Here is a 16854-nt window from a genome sequence, read left to right on the forward strand (position 1 = left end):
ACGGTTTTAAGCCGAGAGACGACTTAATGTGATTATGATCAAATAATAATTTGACCAAATGCCTATCAGTTTTCGTAAGTATGTATAGGTCTTCAGATGTATCACAAATCGAAAAAACTGGAGTTTATACACTGAGAAAAAAAGAGGGCGAGATTAACTTTTTTTCGTCATAACTTTAACACTTTTTAGGTGTAAAAATATATCAACATTTTTTAGTGTTAATTTTACACCCTTTTAAGGGTAAAATTAACATGAAAAAGAGTAACTCTAACCCCCAATACACCTAAAAAGGGTAATATTTACACCGATTTTGGATCAATACCGCAGGGTAAAATTAACGTTTTCGGAATGTTATTTTAACTTTTTCGGATTTCTCTCATAACTGCTCTCTTTAACGTTTCCATTAACAGGCAGTTCTTTAAATACCTACTCCAAATTACTTTCTAAACATCTTTTATTCTCTCATTTAATGAAGTAGCCTTTATTTAATTAAAGGCAAAAATAATATAATATACTAGTATAATTTGAAAAAATAGCACGAGATACGTACTTATGTTAGGTAAGATTCTCAACAATCTCACTTACTATTTTTGATTGTGTTTGAAATGTTTAATTACTTACAGTGCTAATACTTAATAATAGTAGATAATTGTTCCATAAACTTTATATAAATTTTTTGTACGACGTCATTAAATATGAAATCCGTTTAGTTAATATGTTGGAACTTTTTTTTTGAAGTTTTTTGTTACTTTATTACAAGGTGACAATATTGAATTTTATTGCGATATAAATTTAGTTATTTATTTTTTTGTATAAGCTTTTGAGTATAGGGTAAGATGGGGTAATTCGGAATCATGTCCATTTTGGAATTTTTAGATTTTCTCAGTCTTTCAGATAGTCAAAGAGAAAAGGAAAACTACAAAGAAATAATGTACTATTTTTTCATTTTTCTATCTGATTATTCCAATTTACCCCATCTTACTCTATATTTGGTTATATACGGTATTTGTCAAAATACTTCTCAAAGCTTAATATCTTGTAATAATATTGGGAATAAAAAAGATTAGTAAACACGATTATTTTCCTCACAGGACTTATATACCGGTGAATAATTTTATTGCCGTTTTCGCAGAGAGTTCGGTTGTGAAATCGCTGGCATACGTTAGATAGATCAAGACCACACAAAAAATATTTTGTTAAATTGCTCATAAATGTGAATACTTACTTTGGACTTACGAAATGCTCGTAAATCTTATAACCCCAAAAAAGTTCGTAAAAGGTTGTACTTTTTTCACAAACACTGTTCGAAATTCGAAACATAATCACTTGACCAGCATTTTTTGTTTTTTAATAATTATTTGAAAGAAAAAATAAAATTTTATCGCTATTTGCGGCAGTCTTACGTATTAAGTAAGTGCGACAAAGCCTCAAGTTTCAAATGTAATATTTTTAAAACAAATTGTTTTTTTTTATTCCTTCTCCTTAAGGAGTATTGCTTGTAAACAGTTTATCGTCTTTATTTACTCTAAAACCATTCTTAATTCATTTTAAAATGAATAAAAATGTAGACATAGCTTTGGTGCCCTATTTCGGCCACCTTCATTCTCATCCTTGCCCTTCGGGAATTCTTCCAATGTCTTTTTCACGTCATCTCGTTTGTCGAAGCCACATTTTTTGTTATTAATTTGCATTGTATAATCTCGAGAGTATGTGAAAACTAAAAATTTATTGAAATTTGAGGAACAAAAAAAGTGGCCGGAATTGCAAGCAGGCCGGAATTTTGCATACTTACCCTATAATTTCAAATTAAAGAAATGGTCAAGATTATTGAATTATCTCTTTAATATTCTGAAAATGAAGTAGATCTGTTGGTTAAATGCAATAGATAAGCAATAATAAAATTGAGGGTCTTATATTATTGCAATCAATACTTCTAAAAATAGCAATTAAAAGTCATGACAACAATAAAAACATTTCATAGAAAGCATTATTTAATAATATCAGTACATTGATAACAAATTATATGGAAATTTTGGTTGACTGATGTTTTTATAATTTATGACTAATCTTTCATAATTTTATTATCAGCCTTATACTAAGGCTTGTTTCCTTTATATCTTGAATATTTATAACTTCTGGAAAAAGATGTATTTTGCACAATAATTCGATAAATGAACGAACAATGCGTCTAATGCAATTCCCATCGGAGGCTTTATTGATGGGATCTTCAGTGAGTAGCTCCCCTGGAGAAAGGTGAATATTTCTATTGGAAAAGAACTAAGCTGAGATGAAAAATTCTCGCTAGATGATTGCAATAGCCAGAGAACGGAAAATAATGTGAGAGAGATTTGCGCCTATTTTCCTTCTTGATTTCTCCTTGAAGCGACAATTGTCCCATATTTATGTACAATTGCAGCATTGCAATTTCTTGGGTATTTTGCAAAAATATCGATGTACCAAAGAGGTGGAATCATCTTGTCTATGGCTGTTGAAACTGTGTAACAAAAGGAATATATAATGCCTAACATGAAGGGGATATTGTCGATTTAATTCAAAAATTATTACATTGCAAAATTCTTCACTGCACCGTGGTGTCTTCTTTTGAGATGGTGGCTCGCGGAAGATTCTTGTATATCGATAAGAAATTATATTTTCTTTTTATTATTGTTATTACATTACCAAGCATGTTTCACTGTATTGGTGGTAATTTAAATTCTCCGATTTGTTTGTGGGAAATAATATTGGTAAGAAAAAAAGAGAGAAAATTTTCCCAATTACTTGACCATACCAATTGTATATTTCTTCACTCTTCCATAGACATGGGAGTAATTTAATATGAATACTAAAGGTGGATGAAAGAGGCATAACTTTGAAGACAAAATGCACGGGGGCAAGGAAATATTGCAATATAATCTCAATGACCCATCGGTAAGCAAACTGCTTCCTTGTTAATATTGTTGCTCATACATATGAGAAGGCTCTTTATCGAGATGGACGTGTTTCACATATTATTTGTTATTTAATAGAAAATATTCTATTGAAGCTGATCTTCAGCTCCATCAGAGGATGGGATACCAAGGAGCTCTTATGCTGGGCTTTACCATTTATCTTTAATTGATCCTCTATGGGTGCTTCCGTATATTTTTATGGGGCGCTCTTTCGCTCTCTCACTACACTTTTTCTTTTCTCACCTCACACACCCGTATGTCCAAAAGATCAAATAAGATAAAATACTTTTGATTATTTCACACATTTTCTCCTCAAGCATTCTCACACACAATCCTCACTTGAGCCCTCGAAATGCCATGATTTTTATGTGTACATTGCTAAGAAATTGAAATATTGACTGATTTTCTAGACTCTTTCCGAAGGGGTTATCAATTTCATTAAAAAAGAACATATGATATTTCTCAAGATTGACCCAAGCTTTTTCAATGATTTTCGGATATGTTTTAGTGCTAGTCCAGGCGAACATTTTGCCCAAACATACCTATTACCGGAAAATTCGCCAATTTGAATTATTGAAGGTCAAAGGTCTACGACTTTAGAGGGCTTATTTTTCAACCAATTTGGTTAAATTTGGATTTTTTGGAAAGGTATTGAAATTCTGAACCCGGCTGTATCGGTCTTCATCGGTAAGAAACCGGTTAAGTACCGATTTATAATAATTTTTTTCGGAAAATTTTTTTACTTGACCTTAAATTTGTTCTCGATCTAGAGATCAAACGGTAAGAGATATCAACTTCCGGTCTTCGACGACCCCCAATAACAAAATAATATTTTTAGACGTTTTTCTCTTTTTTCCCTATTTTTTTGTAAAGAAAAGGCATTTCTTCACCACATTTTTTCAATAAAATATTAGCCATTTTTTAAATATTCCTTTTCACACAGAATACGAGAATTCAGAATTACACAAATGTGTAATTCTTAAACAGTTCAACACTATACGAAATTAATATTACACATTTTTAGATTATACACCTTTTTCTGAAGTACATATTGTGCAACACTATAGCAATGAGTAAAAAGAAGTAAACCAATGATTATCCTTATAATCTCTTTTTTCTTTTACTGTGTAAGAGTTTTGTTTAGAGGCATTTAAAACAACAAGTGGATGTGGCTTTCAAAAAAAATTTTTTTTTTTCTTTTTTTCTTTTTTTCACATCAGATTTTTTCTCTGTTTAAAATTTTTTCAAAATATTCTTACTCTTTTCGTAAAGCGCTTTCAAAATTTCTACTTGATGTAATTTTTGTTTTTCTAATAAAAGTCTTACACTGGGCGTGGCCTATATAGTGATGAGTTAGATCCGCTAGATCGAATCCACATACAAAATTGTAAGGGGGATTTAGCCTAAATATAGGGCTATAAATGAAAAACTTTTTGACATATGGCTTTAAAATATTACTATCCTATTTGTAGAGTATTTCTGGAATTATTATTTGAAAAAAAATTGTATTTCTGATAAAAGTATTATAGAGGGTGTGGCCTACATAACGATGAGTTAGGTTCCTATGATTCCCATTTATGATTAAAATTGTAAAAGGGTATTAACCACAATTCAGGACGATAAGTAAAATAAGTTTTGGTCAAAGAATTTTAAGTTTTAGCCCTTCCCCCTCAATGGAATAAGGAAAAAACCTAATAATGAAAATACAGTGGAACCTCGATAGAGTCAACCCCCGATAGAGTCAATCTCCGATAGAGTCAACAGCTATTTTTTTTTACTCTACGGACTCAAATAGAGTCAACTTGGACCCAAATTAAGTCCGATAGAGTCAACTTTTCCATTAATTTTGAACTAATAATATTGTATGACTTTATCGAAATTAAAATCAGTGTTTTGGTGTATCAATGTAACGTTTTTAATACAAGAAAAACAATATTATGATAAAATTCGTATATTAACCCGTAATATTTTTTTCGTGTTTTTAAGCGTTTTGACCGATTGAAAGTCCTCTTGTCTTTTCTCTCATGCCTTAAGATTTTTTTATTAAGCCCTATAATCCCGTATGACGTATTTTCCTGTAATCACAAAAAAAACGATTTTGGCAGTGAAGGGGAGGGGTAGGGGGGACTTGAGGGTCATAATAATAATCCCCAGGTTGATTTATTAGAGGGTCATCAGAAGACTCCAAGTAGATATCTGTAACCATTTAGCACCCGTTTTTCAGAACAAGAAGAAAATAAGAAAAATTGGTTTTATTGCTCTTTTTGTGAAATTTAGAACGATAATTATGTCATAGAGATAGAGATAGAGTCATCGAATCCAATTTAGTCAAAAGGCCTGGAAATAATTAGTTGACTCTATCGAGGTCCCACTGTATTTCTATTTTTCTCTTTATTTAATTTATACTAAAATTCGAAAAACCATCTATTTGAAAGTGATTGAACAGAATCTACAGAAAAACTATCTTACATTCTTCTTAAACTTATGAATTTTTCCCTATTAATTTGTTTATTGAAAGCTATCAACCCCTTGATTTGACTATTCCTCTGGAAGAGGAGAACCAGAAAAGTACAAACCCTAATGTGTTTGTTGTTAGTACAACAAAGGTTAAAAAAAATGGTGAGAGAAGGAAGATTTAACGAGAATCAATATTTAGCTACAAAATTAAATATTCCATTGGAGAGTGTGACCTGTAAATCAATATTGGTTGCATGAATGCGAGAAAAATGAATTTTGTGATAGATTTTTTAAAATTTTTTTTTTTGTAACTAATTTTTAGTGGGCATAGTTTACCGTTTGTTGTGGTGTTGTACGCAGGAAATATTTCTTTCTCGCGGTGTAACTCTTTTTTTTCTCTCTTGGGAGACAACTTCCAAAAGTAGAAGCCCACAAGCGGTCATTCTTTGACAACAAAAAGAAAAAAGAGTCGAAACATGCTGAAAGAATCGAATAAAAGTCAAGAAAGGAATAATAATAAAAAAAAAAACTGGAAGTGGCTGTCTCATAGAGTTTATTATAAAAGTTTAGTTTCCGAAATAAATACGGTGAGGTCCAAAAATAAATGAAGATGAGGATGAGTGCTCAGAGGAGGAGTTGATAACTACGTAGGTGGATTGTGACTCTCCAAGAAAAAAAGCATTTTAATTTCATCTTCCAAATACACTTGATATCGTGAGAAATTTCAAGTGTTTTGTGTTTTAAAATGTCTCGAAAGCGCACTTTGCACTTCTTATTTTGCCTCCAAAATCGTTTCTTTTTGTAGCCTTCACTTGATTTCAGGTGGGCGCGAAATTAATCTTAATTGCCCACCATTTGAACGATCGACAGTTGAAGTTCTTTTTTCTTCTCATGTGCAACAAATGAGGTGATTTTCTTGTTTGCCTTTTCTAGTACACCTTCCGCCACAAGATAAACAGAGAATTAAGATCAATTTAGACCAAGTTATAGTTTTTTCATAAAAGGCTTAATAGCTTAACAAAGTGGTTAAAACAGGTTGAAGATAAATGGATCAGAGAAGAAGAATATATTGCTGTGATTCCCTAAAATGGATCTTTCGGTAAGCAAATTAATTCATAAATGTTAATGTCAATCTCATTTCATATTCTGGTAATTCTATATTTCGCATAATTTTCAAGCTTCAAAATTCCAAAAACTATAGTATATGATTGTGATCTTCAGAGATGAGAGGGACAGGAAGTTTGTGGGATTAAAGCTGAATTTGTGAGTTAAATTTAAATTTTCTTGTTTTCATTTTCAAAAAAAAAACAATCTCTATATGATTTAATTAGGGAGGTGACATGCATTTTAGCCGTTAGTCGACATATGGCTATTTTACAAAAAACTTTATTGATTTTGAAAATATAATTTTAAAAAAATTACAGAATTTACATTATTTCTTATGTTTTTATTAAATGAATTGTAAGAACTGGATTCCATAAATTTAACAGATGTACAGGAGGAATTAAGAACTTTATTCGTATTATTCTACTTTTCTCAAACAAAATATAATTTTTATTTTTTTTCAAAAAATGTTAAATGCTCCAAAATTACATTCTATTACAAGAAAAGTAATTTTTATTATCTATTTCACATCAGTTTTTAAACAGTTGGTTCCAAAATTCAGACATGGCCGTAAGTGGTTACTATTTAAGGAGTGTTAGACCCATAGCCACCCTCCTTGAATTAGACTCTTTTGTAATGCAAGCTTCATAAAATAAAGCAAGTTTTATTATCCTTTTAGTATAATTTTTTTAAAAAAATATTATTGAGTTTTGGAATGGCCTTAAGTGGAAACTTTTTCGCTATGAGTTTATATAGTTATTCTATATTCAGCATAATGTGCTTTTACATAATCAACACTCCTTTTTTTAAAAATGTAAATATGGATGTTAAACCAGTAATACACAATATTGAAACTGGTATTTTTGTGTATATGTAATTTTCATCAATTATTAACAACCTAAAAGGTAGCTGATACTGATGAGTGAGGCCCAAAATGGCTACTAATGGTAAATTTATTACAGTTAGAACAATTAACTTTTTAAGGATCTTTAGGAAGATGCTCTAAAAAGCGCAACGAAATACACCTATTTATATTCTATTTTGTATGAGTTTCATCCAAAATTTTACTTCATTACAACGCAAAAATAATAATAATAGTAATAAGCATTTATGCATGCCTCAAGCTAAGCATAAATAAATATAACCATTAAAGATTTATGCTATCTTATGCTTAATTTAGCCATGAGTATTGACTCCACCTTATTTACTTATCACATTTAAATGTATTCGACTTTTAACGATTAAACCTGTGTTTCATCTGCAGAAGCTCATGAACTGAAGTACCATAAAATTTGCATTAATTACATGTAGCAAACTGATGCTCTATATTTAAGTTATATTCAATTTACTTGTTATTCCAATGTTCATTTATAGATGAAGACATTTTAGCTTATACATATTCATAAGTCAGGTAAAAAATTATAATTCCGTTGGCAAACAAATTGATTTGCGTGATGAACCGAATCTTTAAAGCTAAATTGACTTCAAAATGAATTTAGAATTTCAATAAAAAGAAAAATAATATCTTAAATTTTTGGTATCGCTTTGAGCACGAACCAAGAATTAAGAATATCTCTAAAACTTTATTATTATTACTTCTTATACCGGATTATGTGAAATCCATACAAGTTCAAAGATTGTCGAACTGATAAAGTTATTGATGAATAGGTGGTTAGCTAAATTTAAATCTCAAAAAATAAATTCGCGAAATTCTTGGTTATTTATTTTGAAACGGCTACCTTTGAAGCGTCTGAAAATGGTATACCTCAAGCAAAAATAAATAATTTATCATTTATCAAATTTTTAGGGCTTCTTTCTTTTAATTCTTGTTCATCCCTCGGGCGCAATATTCAAATTTACTCCGATATTTGCAGAATTTTTATGGTTTTTGATGCTCCAGAAGTTCTAATTTTCAGAGAGCGGTTTCTCCCTCTGGAGTTCAATGAAGCTGTGTTATTATTACTTGTCTAATATACATATGATTTTTTTACGCAACTTTCTTGATAGGTAATAAAATATTTACTTTTCTCATTGAAGGGAAGAGCTGATATGTTTGAGACACTTTTTTATGTTTTGACTTTAATGCATTATTTCCAAAACTCAGTAAATTGCAAGATAAAGGCTCTTCTCTATGCAAAATGTAGAGCTTTATAAAATTTTTAATATCTTAATCTTTAACATACTCTCAAAAATTACAGCTTGCTTTATATTCTGGTCTAAGTGTTTTTTTTTGCGATGAAAGTTAAAAAGTATGTAATTTATTATTTTTTGTACTTGTCTTGAGTAAACTTTCTTTTTAGTAGAGCAAAATATTAAAAGAAACTTTACTGAACTTCTCTCATATTTTCATTAACAGAATTTGATCTCCTAAGTAAGCCCCGCCCATAAAAAATACTGGTCACGCCCATATCAGGTTTTCGCAATGAAGCGCGTATTCTTAAATTTTTAATATTTAATAAATCTATAATATCCTTGTATAAATTGAGCTGCACCGTTTTAATCTGAGAAGTAGCTCAAAATGTCATGCTTAATTACAAATTGGACGCGCGGACGCCCCTGTGATATTCCAATTTAATTCAATTTATTAACATAACTGTTTTTTAGCTATAGTGCTCTTAAAAACAAGTTTAACAGACAAAATTGTTACTGGAATTCATGTTTGAGTAATAACGGCCATTACCGTCTTTGCATGATCAATTTTTCAGAATAAAAATGATAAAAATGATGGAGTACTTTTTGTATTTTCTACATAAAATTTATATAGTGTGATTTTACTTATGATTTTTTTCACAAAATATTCCTTTACCGAATACCTTTCAGTCCAATAAAACAAAGTGGGAACCTGGGAATAACACATAGAATAAGTATAAACGTAGTCTACGGATAGGGATGAATTAACAACATTTATCCTTTAGAAAAGGAAAGTTTTTCTGATGAACGAATTAAAATTAAACTGAAACAAACTGAATTTAATTTTACAATTAAAATTGTTAAAAAAGGCGTGGTCTATTTTTATTTTCTCAAATTGTAGTGGTGAAAGTTTCTTTTTTCAAAAGATCCGGAGGTATTATACAACTTCCTATTAGCTTTTGAATATGTAAATATATCCTAGCCTTATTTCGTTATAAATTCTTAGAGGGGCGTGGCCTAAATTTGTTTAAATGCAGATTTTATTAAGGAAGTCCAACAGTCGTTCCATTGAAAGAGAAACTCTATCAGTGTTAAATTTATTGCCAAAAAAACCAAAAGTAATGGTACTGGCGGTGCTGGCACATCTTTTCAATTGAGTGAATTTCAATTGATTGAAATTTTACCTCTTACTCTTTCAAACTGAAATAAGATATGTTTGTCTCTTTCTGTCAAATGAAAATTCAAATTTCAATTTTAATTTGACAGAAAGAGACAGCTATATCTTATTTCAGTTTGAAAGAGTAGGAGGTAAAATTTCAATCGATTGAAATTCACGTAATTTAAAAGAGTGTTAATGTGTTTTAAAAGAGTGTAAAAGAGTCTAGGTGTTTTATTATTTAAATTTAAATGTTATTTCTCTAAATATAATTTTTACAATGCAGATTTTTGTCAAAAATCGCGTTAATCAATATTTACATGTAAATTAATAGGGTAAGTGTGACAAATTACAGCATAGTTGCATGCAAGCGTCAAAGTCTGAAGTTTGAAATGTAATATTTTAAATACAAATTGATTTTTTTTAATTCTTTCTTTTGTAAGATTGTTGCTTGGAGCCTTGCAAAGAGTTTACCGTCTTTATTTACTCTAAAATCATTCTTAATACATTTTAAAATTAATAAAAATATAGACATAGCATTTGTGGCCTATTTCGGCCACCTTCATTCTCATAGTTCCTTGCCCTTTGGGAATTCTTCCAATATCTTTTTCACGTCATCTCGTTTGTCGAAGCTACATTTTTTGTTATTCTTTTGCATTGTATAATCTTCAGAGTACGTAAAAACTAAAAATTCATGGAAATTTGAGGTACAAAAAAGGTGGCCAAAATTGCAAGCTGGCCGGAATTAGGCACACTTACCCTAATACATTTTATTAAATCATCATTTTTAACCGCTTATCCCTATTGGGGTCGTGGGCTCATGACATCCAAATTAACAGCCCACGCTTGTCAATCCTCCGCCACTTCAGGAAGATGTTCGGGTTCGATCCCAAGGCGATCCAAGGCAAGATTCTGAGTTTGATTCAGCCACATTGTCCTAGGTCTGCCTCGAGGTTGACGCCTCCTCACAATGGCTTGCATAGCTTTTCTGGGGAATCATCCCGTGAAATATTTTAATTCAATTACGATCTCTGATTTGTTAAGAGATTAAAAGCATTTCGAATATTGAAAGCTCTTGCGAATCAAAATGATCGACGAGACCAATTTTTTTTTAATATTTTAAATCAAATGCATATGGATAGTGCTTTGCTCTACTTTATTAAAATTATCGTGTAAAATATTATACCATGTAATTTAACAATCAAGTGATCCCAATAATTCTTTTAAAAAAATCAGTGACAATAATGATAACTTTTCACAGAAATCCCTCTGCGAACATTCAAGAATAATTGTTAGGTTTGGGCATTGTGAGAGATTCTGCTATAAATTTAGCTTTTTTGCAGACAAGTGAAGCAAATGTAAAAGAGCTATATAATTTGATACGGCTTTTCAGTATAGAATTAATTGTGGTGTAAATTAGTGAAAAGGAATAGTGAGATGAATTCACCATCACGTTAAACACTAAACTCGCGTGACATTTGACACCATCATCATTTTTTCTCACCAACCACACATCATATAGTTATTAGTTCTCAGCAATTAGAAGATGCAAACACATCTCAAAAGAGAAACTATTATTATTAATGGTCGGAGTCATGAGCTTCTATAAATTAACTGCTTCTCAATGAAAATTCTTCTCATCATGTTAAAAATTATCCATCAAATACTATGTTAGATTGTGCAAGTCAGAATTTTTTAGTTTTTTAATTGTCAAACACGCACAAGAAAATGCAAAAAAAAAGAGAGAAAACGTATTTAAGGATTGCACGAAAATTGTAATCAATATGCAAATTAACCGAATGTGGTTCAAATCGAATTATTCGCGGGGGGTATTTCATTAGCTGAAATAAGATGAATTTCTCCCACTCTACAATGTATTGGTTCTGCCTTTTTTTGTGATGCCTCTGCGAAGACATGAGATGCTGTGCGGATGAAAATATACAAATTATCGACATAGATCATAAATCGTGTCCATTTAATTACCATTCCATTGAAGTAAAATGCTCTTTCATGTCTTTCATTCAACTATGCCGTGATTTGTAGGCATTTACCATTCTCCCTTTTTGCCATCTAAATGATGTTTCAATTACGTGAGAATTTCCACTTTTACGATTTATTGATGCCCAATAAAATGACGATCAAATCCGATTTAGACGACTTGATGAAATGTAGGTCACGCACATTTATATCAAAGAACTTCACTCTCTTGGAGTAAGAGTGAAAATAGGCCTAAAAGATTATTTTTAGTGTTACGAATATCTTGGGCGTGTTAGCATTTGGCGCCAAAAAAATTTTATTCACTTTCGTCTAATGAGCGGTTTGCGTCTTGGATAGAGGCCAATTTCAAAAGTTCAACCGATTCGCATCGCATGTGCCCAATTTGTCCCCTGAAGCAATATTTCTCAATGAATCTCTTTGATTTCCCCGAAGTGATGTCAAGTTAAAGTGGAAATTAATCATAAAATACAAGCATTAAAAAAAAACTGGCTCGCGAGAGCTATTATAATAAAATGCTTTGTGATGTGTTCTTGGAATGCAATTGAAAACACTTGTTTCTCTCTGGCCATTTTCATGAGAGGGAGAGGAAAAGGAGATTGCAATCGAAGAGTTGAGGAGGAGAAAAATCTCTGGAGACCGAAGAGCAGAAGAAGGGGACAAGGAGTTGTGAGAAAAGGGATTCTATTGAATTCCATCTCGAGCACTTCCATGGGGGCCTCATGTGATGGTGTGCTCGATTGCAATGTTTATTGATGTCTAGACACTTTTCTTTCTCTTTAGCACTCTCTGTTATTGTTACAAGATGCCTTTTTTCCAGATAAATTATTTGCACATGGGCAAGTGGTTCAGCAAAATTCTTTCTTTCGAACTGTTATGTATTTGCCAAGAATAACCCAGAAATGGGATATGGTACGGGGTTAAATCAATTGAAAAACTTCGGTTTGGAAAAGAGAAACATTACGTGGAATGAAAAGATAAATTTAAATTGATTTACTAATGATTTTAATCAAACGAAATATTTAACGATTTAAGAGAAATTCGGTTATTACGTAATTGATATATTATTTGAATATTTTATGTATAAATTAACATTTATGTAATAACATTTACTTGAAGTAATTTTAACCAATTTTTGAGACTACTATTGATAAAATCCGAAGATTATAAAATTTATTGCCGGTAAATTCTCAAAATACATTTAAAAAAATCAATAGAAATTGATATACTTAATTTTTCCATTTCATTGAGAGATAAGGCGCAGATCTTTCACACCTTCACAGGGAACAAAATGGGTTAAGTTGTAAAGCTCTCATTTTATAATGTATGTATCTCAGGTTTGAATTACATGCAGTAAACGGTGCAATTCAAAATTGCGAAAGTCAAAATCCCGAAAGCAAAAATCAAAAATGCCAAAATCCGGGAAAGCTAAAATGCGACAAAATATTGCATGGGGTCGAAATCTCGAAAGCCAAAATCTCGAATTAATCAAAATTACGAAAATCCAAAATCCCGAAATTCCAAAAGCCGAACGCCAAAATCAAGAAAAACCCTAAACCCAAATAGGTCTTGAAAATCTTGAAAACCAAAAATCTAAAATCGAAAATCCTCAGCACGAAAATTCCGAATGATCAGAATCCTGAAAGGCACAAAATTATACAAAGGAGATTTTGTGTAGAATAATTTCCCAAATTTAATAATTCGGGATATTGGCTCTGGAAAACAATGGTTAATTTCGTGTTATTTGGGATTTTGGCGTTCGGGATTTGGACCCTTTCCAGATTATAACTATTTCAGGATTTTCGTTAAACTAAGTACTGTGCCTGGTATTCAAAGAAAGCCTTTTATTGAAAAGAATTTCCAAGATATTTAGAAGCACTTTACTTTCGTTAAACTAATCACTTGATATTCCATCTTGTAATTTAAGAAAAATATTTTTTCGGATTTGGAAGTGAATGTAAATTTATTAAGTTTCGAGATCGTATTTCGTTTTAAATGGGATAAAGATTATTTTTTCATTATTTATCTGAAGAATATCTTTGATTTTTCGTCTTAAACAAAGTTTCAAGCTTTTTTAAACTAAGCTGAATTCACATTATGAAAAAAATTATCACCATTTTTGTATAGGAACATCTTTTTGAAAAATACCATAGAATTTGGGAAACGATTGTTTTTGTTGTTCATCGTAAAAATCTTTAAAAATAAAAAAAAGAATGATTGTTGCTAATGAGCCCTCAGCCTATTCTTTATTTTAAGTTTCAATATTTCTTTTAACAGTAATTATAAATTTTCAGTTTAGTTTTTGATTAATTACTTAGAAATTTAGGCTTTTTATTATTTTGAATTATTTTGGACGTTAAACAGTGAAGCTTAACCCTTTAAGGACGATTGAAACACCGGTGTCCCATAAAGAAAATAATTTTTCCTGACTACCTAAAATTATTTTTTCTTTATGTTTGTACGTTTTTGCAAAGTAGAAGGTTGAAGGAATCTAAGATATTTTTTGCAAGTCTCCAGGTATTTGTTATATTGTAAATTTTTAAGCTAGAAAATGACGAATTTTTAAATTCTCATAATGAAAATTAATTTTAATTATTTTTTATACTTCCACGTTTTTTTAGGCAAAACCCTTTTGGGCATTAAAACTACAATACTTAAACATAACATTTTTCGTCAGAGTGAAAATTATCATTCATTGGTATTGTCAGAAAAATTACTAAAATTCTTGGGCTATTTTTGCTCTTATCGCTCGTAGAGGAAGAAAATACACCGAATCAGACTCTTTCGATTTTCTAAGGTTAAATGTAAGACCTTTTACTGATTTTGTTTATCGGTTTCATTTTTATAGCTGATTTTCGGTCCGCGAAAACTGCCGCGTCATTAAAGGGTTAAACGCTTTTTAAACTGCAACCAATTTCTTTTTTGATGATTTCAAATCACAAATCGCACCGATTTTATAGATTTACTGTTTTTAGTGATCAAAAATTTAATGTGATCTTGCTAATTTTTAATATTTTATTTCTTATTTGCTTTTTGCTGAAATAAAATACAATCAGTATAAGTAGTGTCGATTGAAAGTTCAAATGGTCTATTTATATTTTATTTTATTCAGTAAAAAATGGTTTTTGTTATAAAACAGCATTTAAAATGATTATTATTGGGAAACGTAATAATACTTAAATTTATTATAATACATAATGTTGTGTTGAACCCTGGTAGAGGATGCTGTAGCAGTATGACAATGTCTTATGACAAATTTAAACATTTTTATGTAGTTTTCAAGAAATTCGGAAGAACTAATTAAAAAACCGATTCATTTTAGTCACTTAAGAGCTTCAGAGAGCTACTTACAATGGGAATTAGATGCTCACTGATAGGCTTTAATGTTCTTCTACATCAGAATTAACCATTAAAATTTGTCATATGACATTGTCATACTGTTATAAGAGTTCCTATACTGGGATAACCAATTATCCGCTCTTGGGGTTCAGAACACTGAGCTCCAAGCTCCCGTCTCCTCGGTCGAACCAATCAGACTGACTCCTCTGTCTATTAGACTTACTCTTTCGATCCCGTTCCAGAGAGAGAAAGTGATCGGCATTTTTTAAAAAAATACCTTTAAAATATTAATGAAGAACCAGCTTCTACAATAATAAGTTACGAACCTTGGTAGTTAGCTTTTGTGTAATCCTAACACTAAACACCTACCGAGCGTTTGCGGTTGTTCTTCGGTCAAATTACAAACCATGGTAGGATATGATACTCAACAAATTTGTCTTGGAAAAGAGCAAAAAATTAAAATTTAAACATTGAAAAATATATGACATACATATTTTAAAAAAATTCATAAAGTTTGATAGTGATATTCTACCGTGATATATGTGTTAATTTTAAACCGGTCAATTTGACTGGGTCTTGGTAGGTTTAGTGTTAAAACAATAAATTAAAAAGTTTTTGAATTAACTTAGACAGATTGAACTTTAATATGAAGAATAAATATATATTCGAATGATTTGCATTTGCTGATATTTTTATATACATTTTTTACGATCAGTTTTTTAATGGTATACGGATTTTTCAATAATTTAAGACACCTGCTGTTATTTTTAATTATTGAAAATTTACTCTACCACACCTTTCAGCTATTTCAGCTGCTTACAAATTTTATTATTATTCCTAATTAAATTTAAAATATCTTCTGACTACTAAATATATTACTACTGATTCATAAATTTCAACAAATAGTTCTGAGGGTTAATATTGCAATTTTTACTGGATGCATCTTTATGCTTCATAAATTGACAAAAAATCAACCATTGAATAAATTTGTATACAATTTACTTTATGATGATCAGTTATGTATTCTTACTGGTTAAATAAAGCAATTATACTGCACAAAACTTTAGTACCAATAAAATGAATCTTGCAGTTTTTTTTGTCCTGAAGACTCATTCTCAATTTCAACCGTAAAAAGAGTAGTAAATCTTAATGAACAGTTCTATAACTTCTTAATAATTTCTCAATATCTTAATTCAAAATTTAACTTTTTATCTTACTTTTTTGTAATTCAAAAAGCAATTTATTTAAAGAGCAATATTTCAACTACGGTTTAATGTGGTAAAAAAAAACTGTGAAATGTGGTTTTTGTTGTATACTCTTGGGCTTCTTCGACAGCTTAAGTCTTGCGCTTTTTCACACAATTCATGCCAAATTTTAATAAATAAACCACGATCTGACTAACAACAAATTGTCATGCAAACACGCTCTTTTTCTCCATTTTTAAATAAGTATTGTGTGTTATTTAAAGTAAATTTATTTACACATCGAGCCAAAGAGTGCAAACATCACAGACACAATGGGAATTTCAAGTGTGATGTTGAGGGGCAGATAATTATATTTCATGTCTTTATTGAAAATGAGAATTTATTTTGGATGATTTTTTTTTAGTGCTTTAGCATTGAAGAATTATGTGGACAAATAGAATTACCAGAAAAAAAAAGAAGAAAATCATGCATGATTGTCGTCAAAATATTAATCTCATGAACAATTGATTTAGAGTTTGTG

The 16854-nt window shown here is 30.4% G+C and overlaps 1 protein-coding gene across 27 annotated transcripts in view; it reads left to right on the forward strand.

Moving 5' to 3' along the window:
* The window catches only part of LOC129805674 (tensin-2), a 253929-nt gene that overhangs the window by 115929 nt on the left and 121146 nt on the right, over positions 1-16854 (forward strand). For 2 of the 27 annotated variants that reach the window (XM_055853748.1, XM_055853750.1), the window contains exon 2: positions 6339-6504. The exons of the other annotated variants lie outside the window; for them this stretch is intronic. In XM_055853748.1, coding sequence (XP_055709723.1) covers positions 6493-6504 — 12 coding nt within the window. In that variant the 5' untranslated portion in view covers positions 6339-6492. The remainder of the gene's footprint in view (positions 1-6338; positions 6505-16854) is intronic. 27 annotated transcript variants of the gene reach the window in all.

This window comes from Phlebotomus papatasi, chromosome 3, assembly GCF_024763615.1.
Source record: "Phlebotomus papatasi isolate M1 chromosome 3, Ppap_2.1, whole genome shotgun sequence".
NCBI lineage: Eukaryota > Metazoa > Arthropoda > Insecta > Diptera > Psychodidae > Phlebotomus > Phlebotomus papatasi.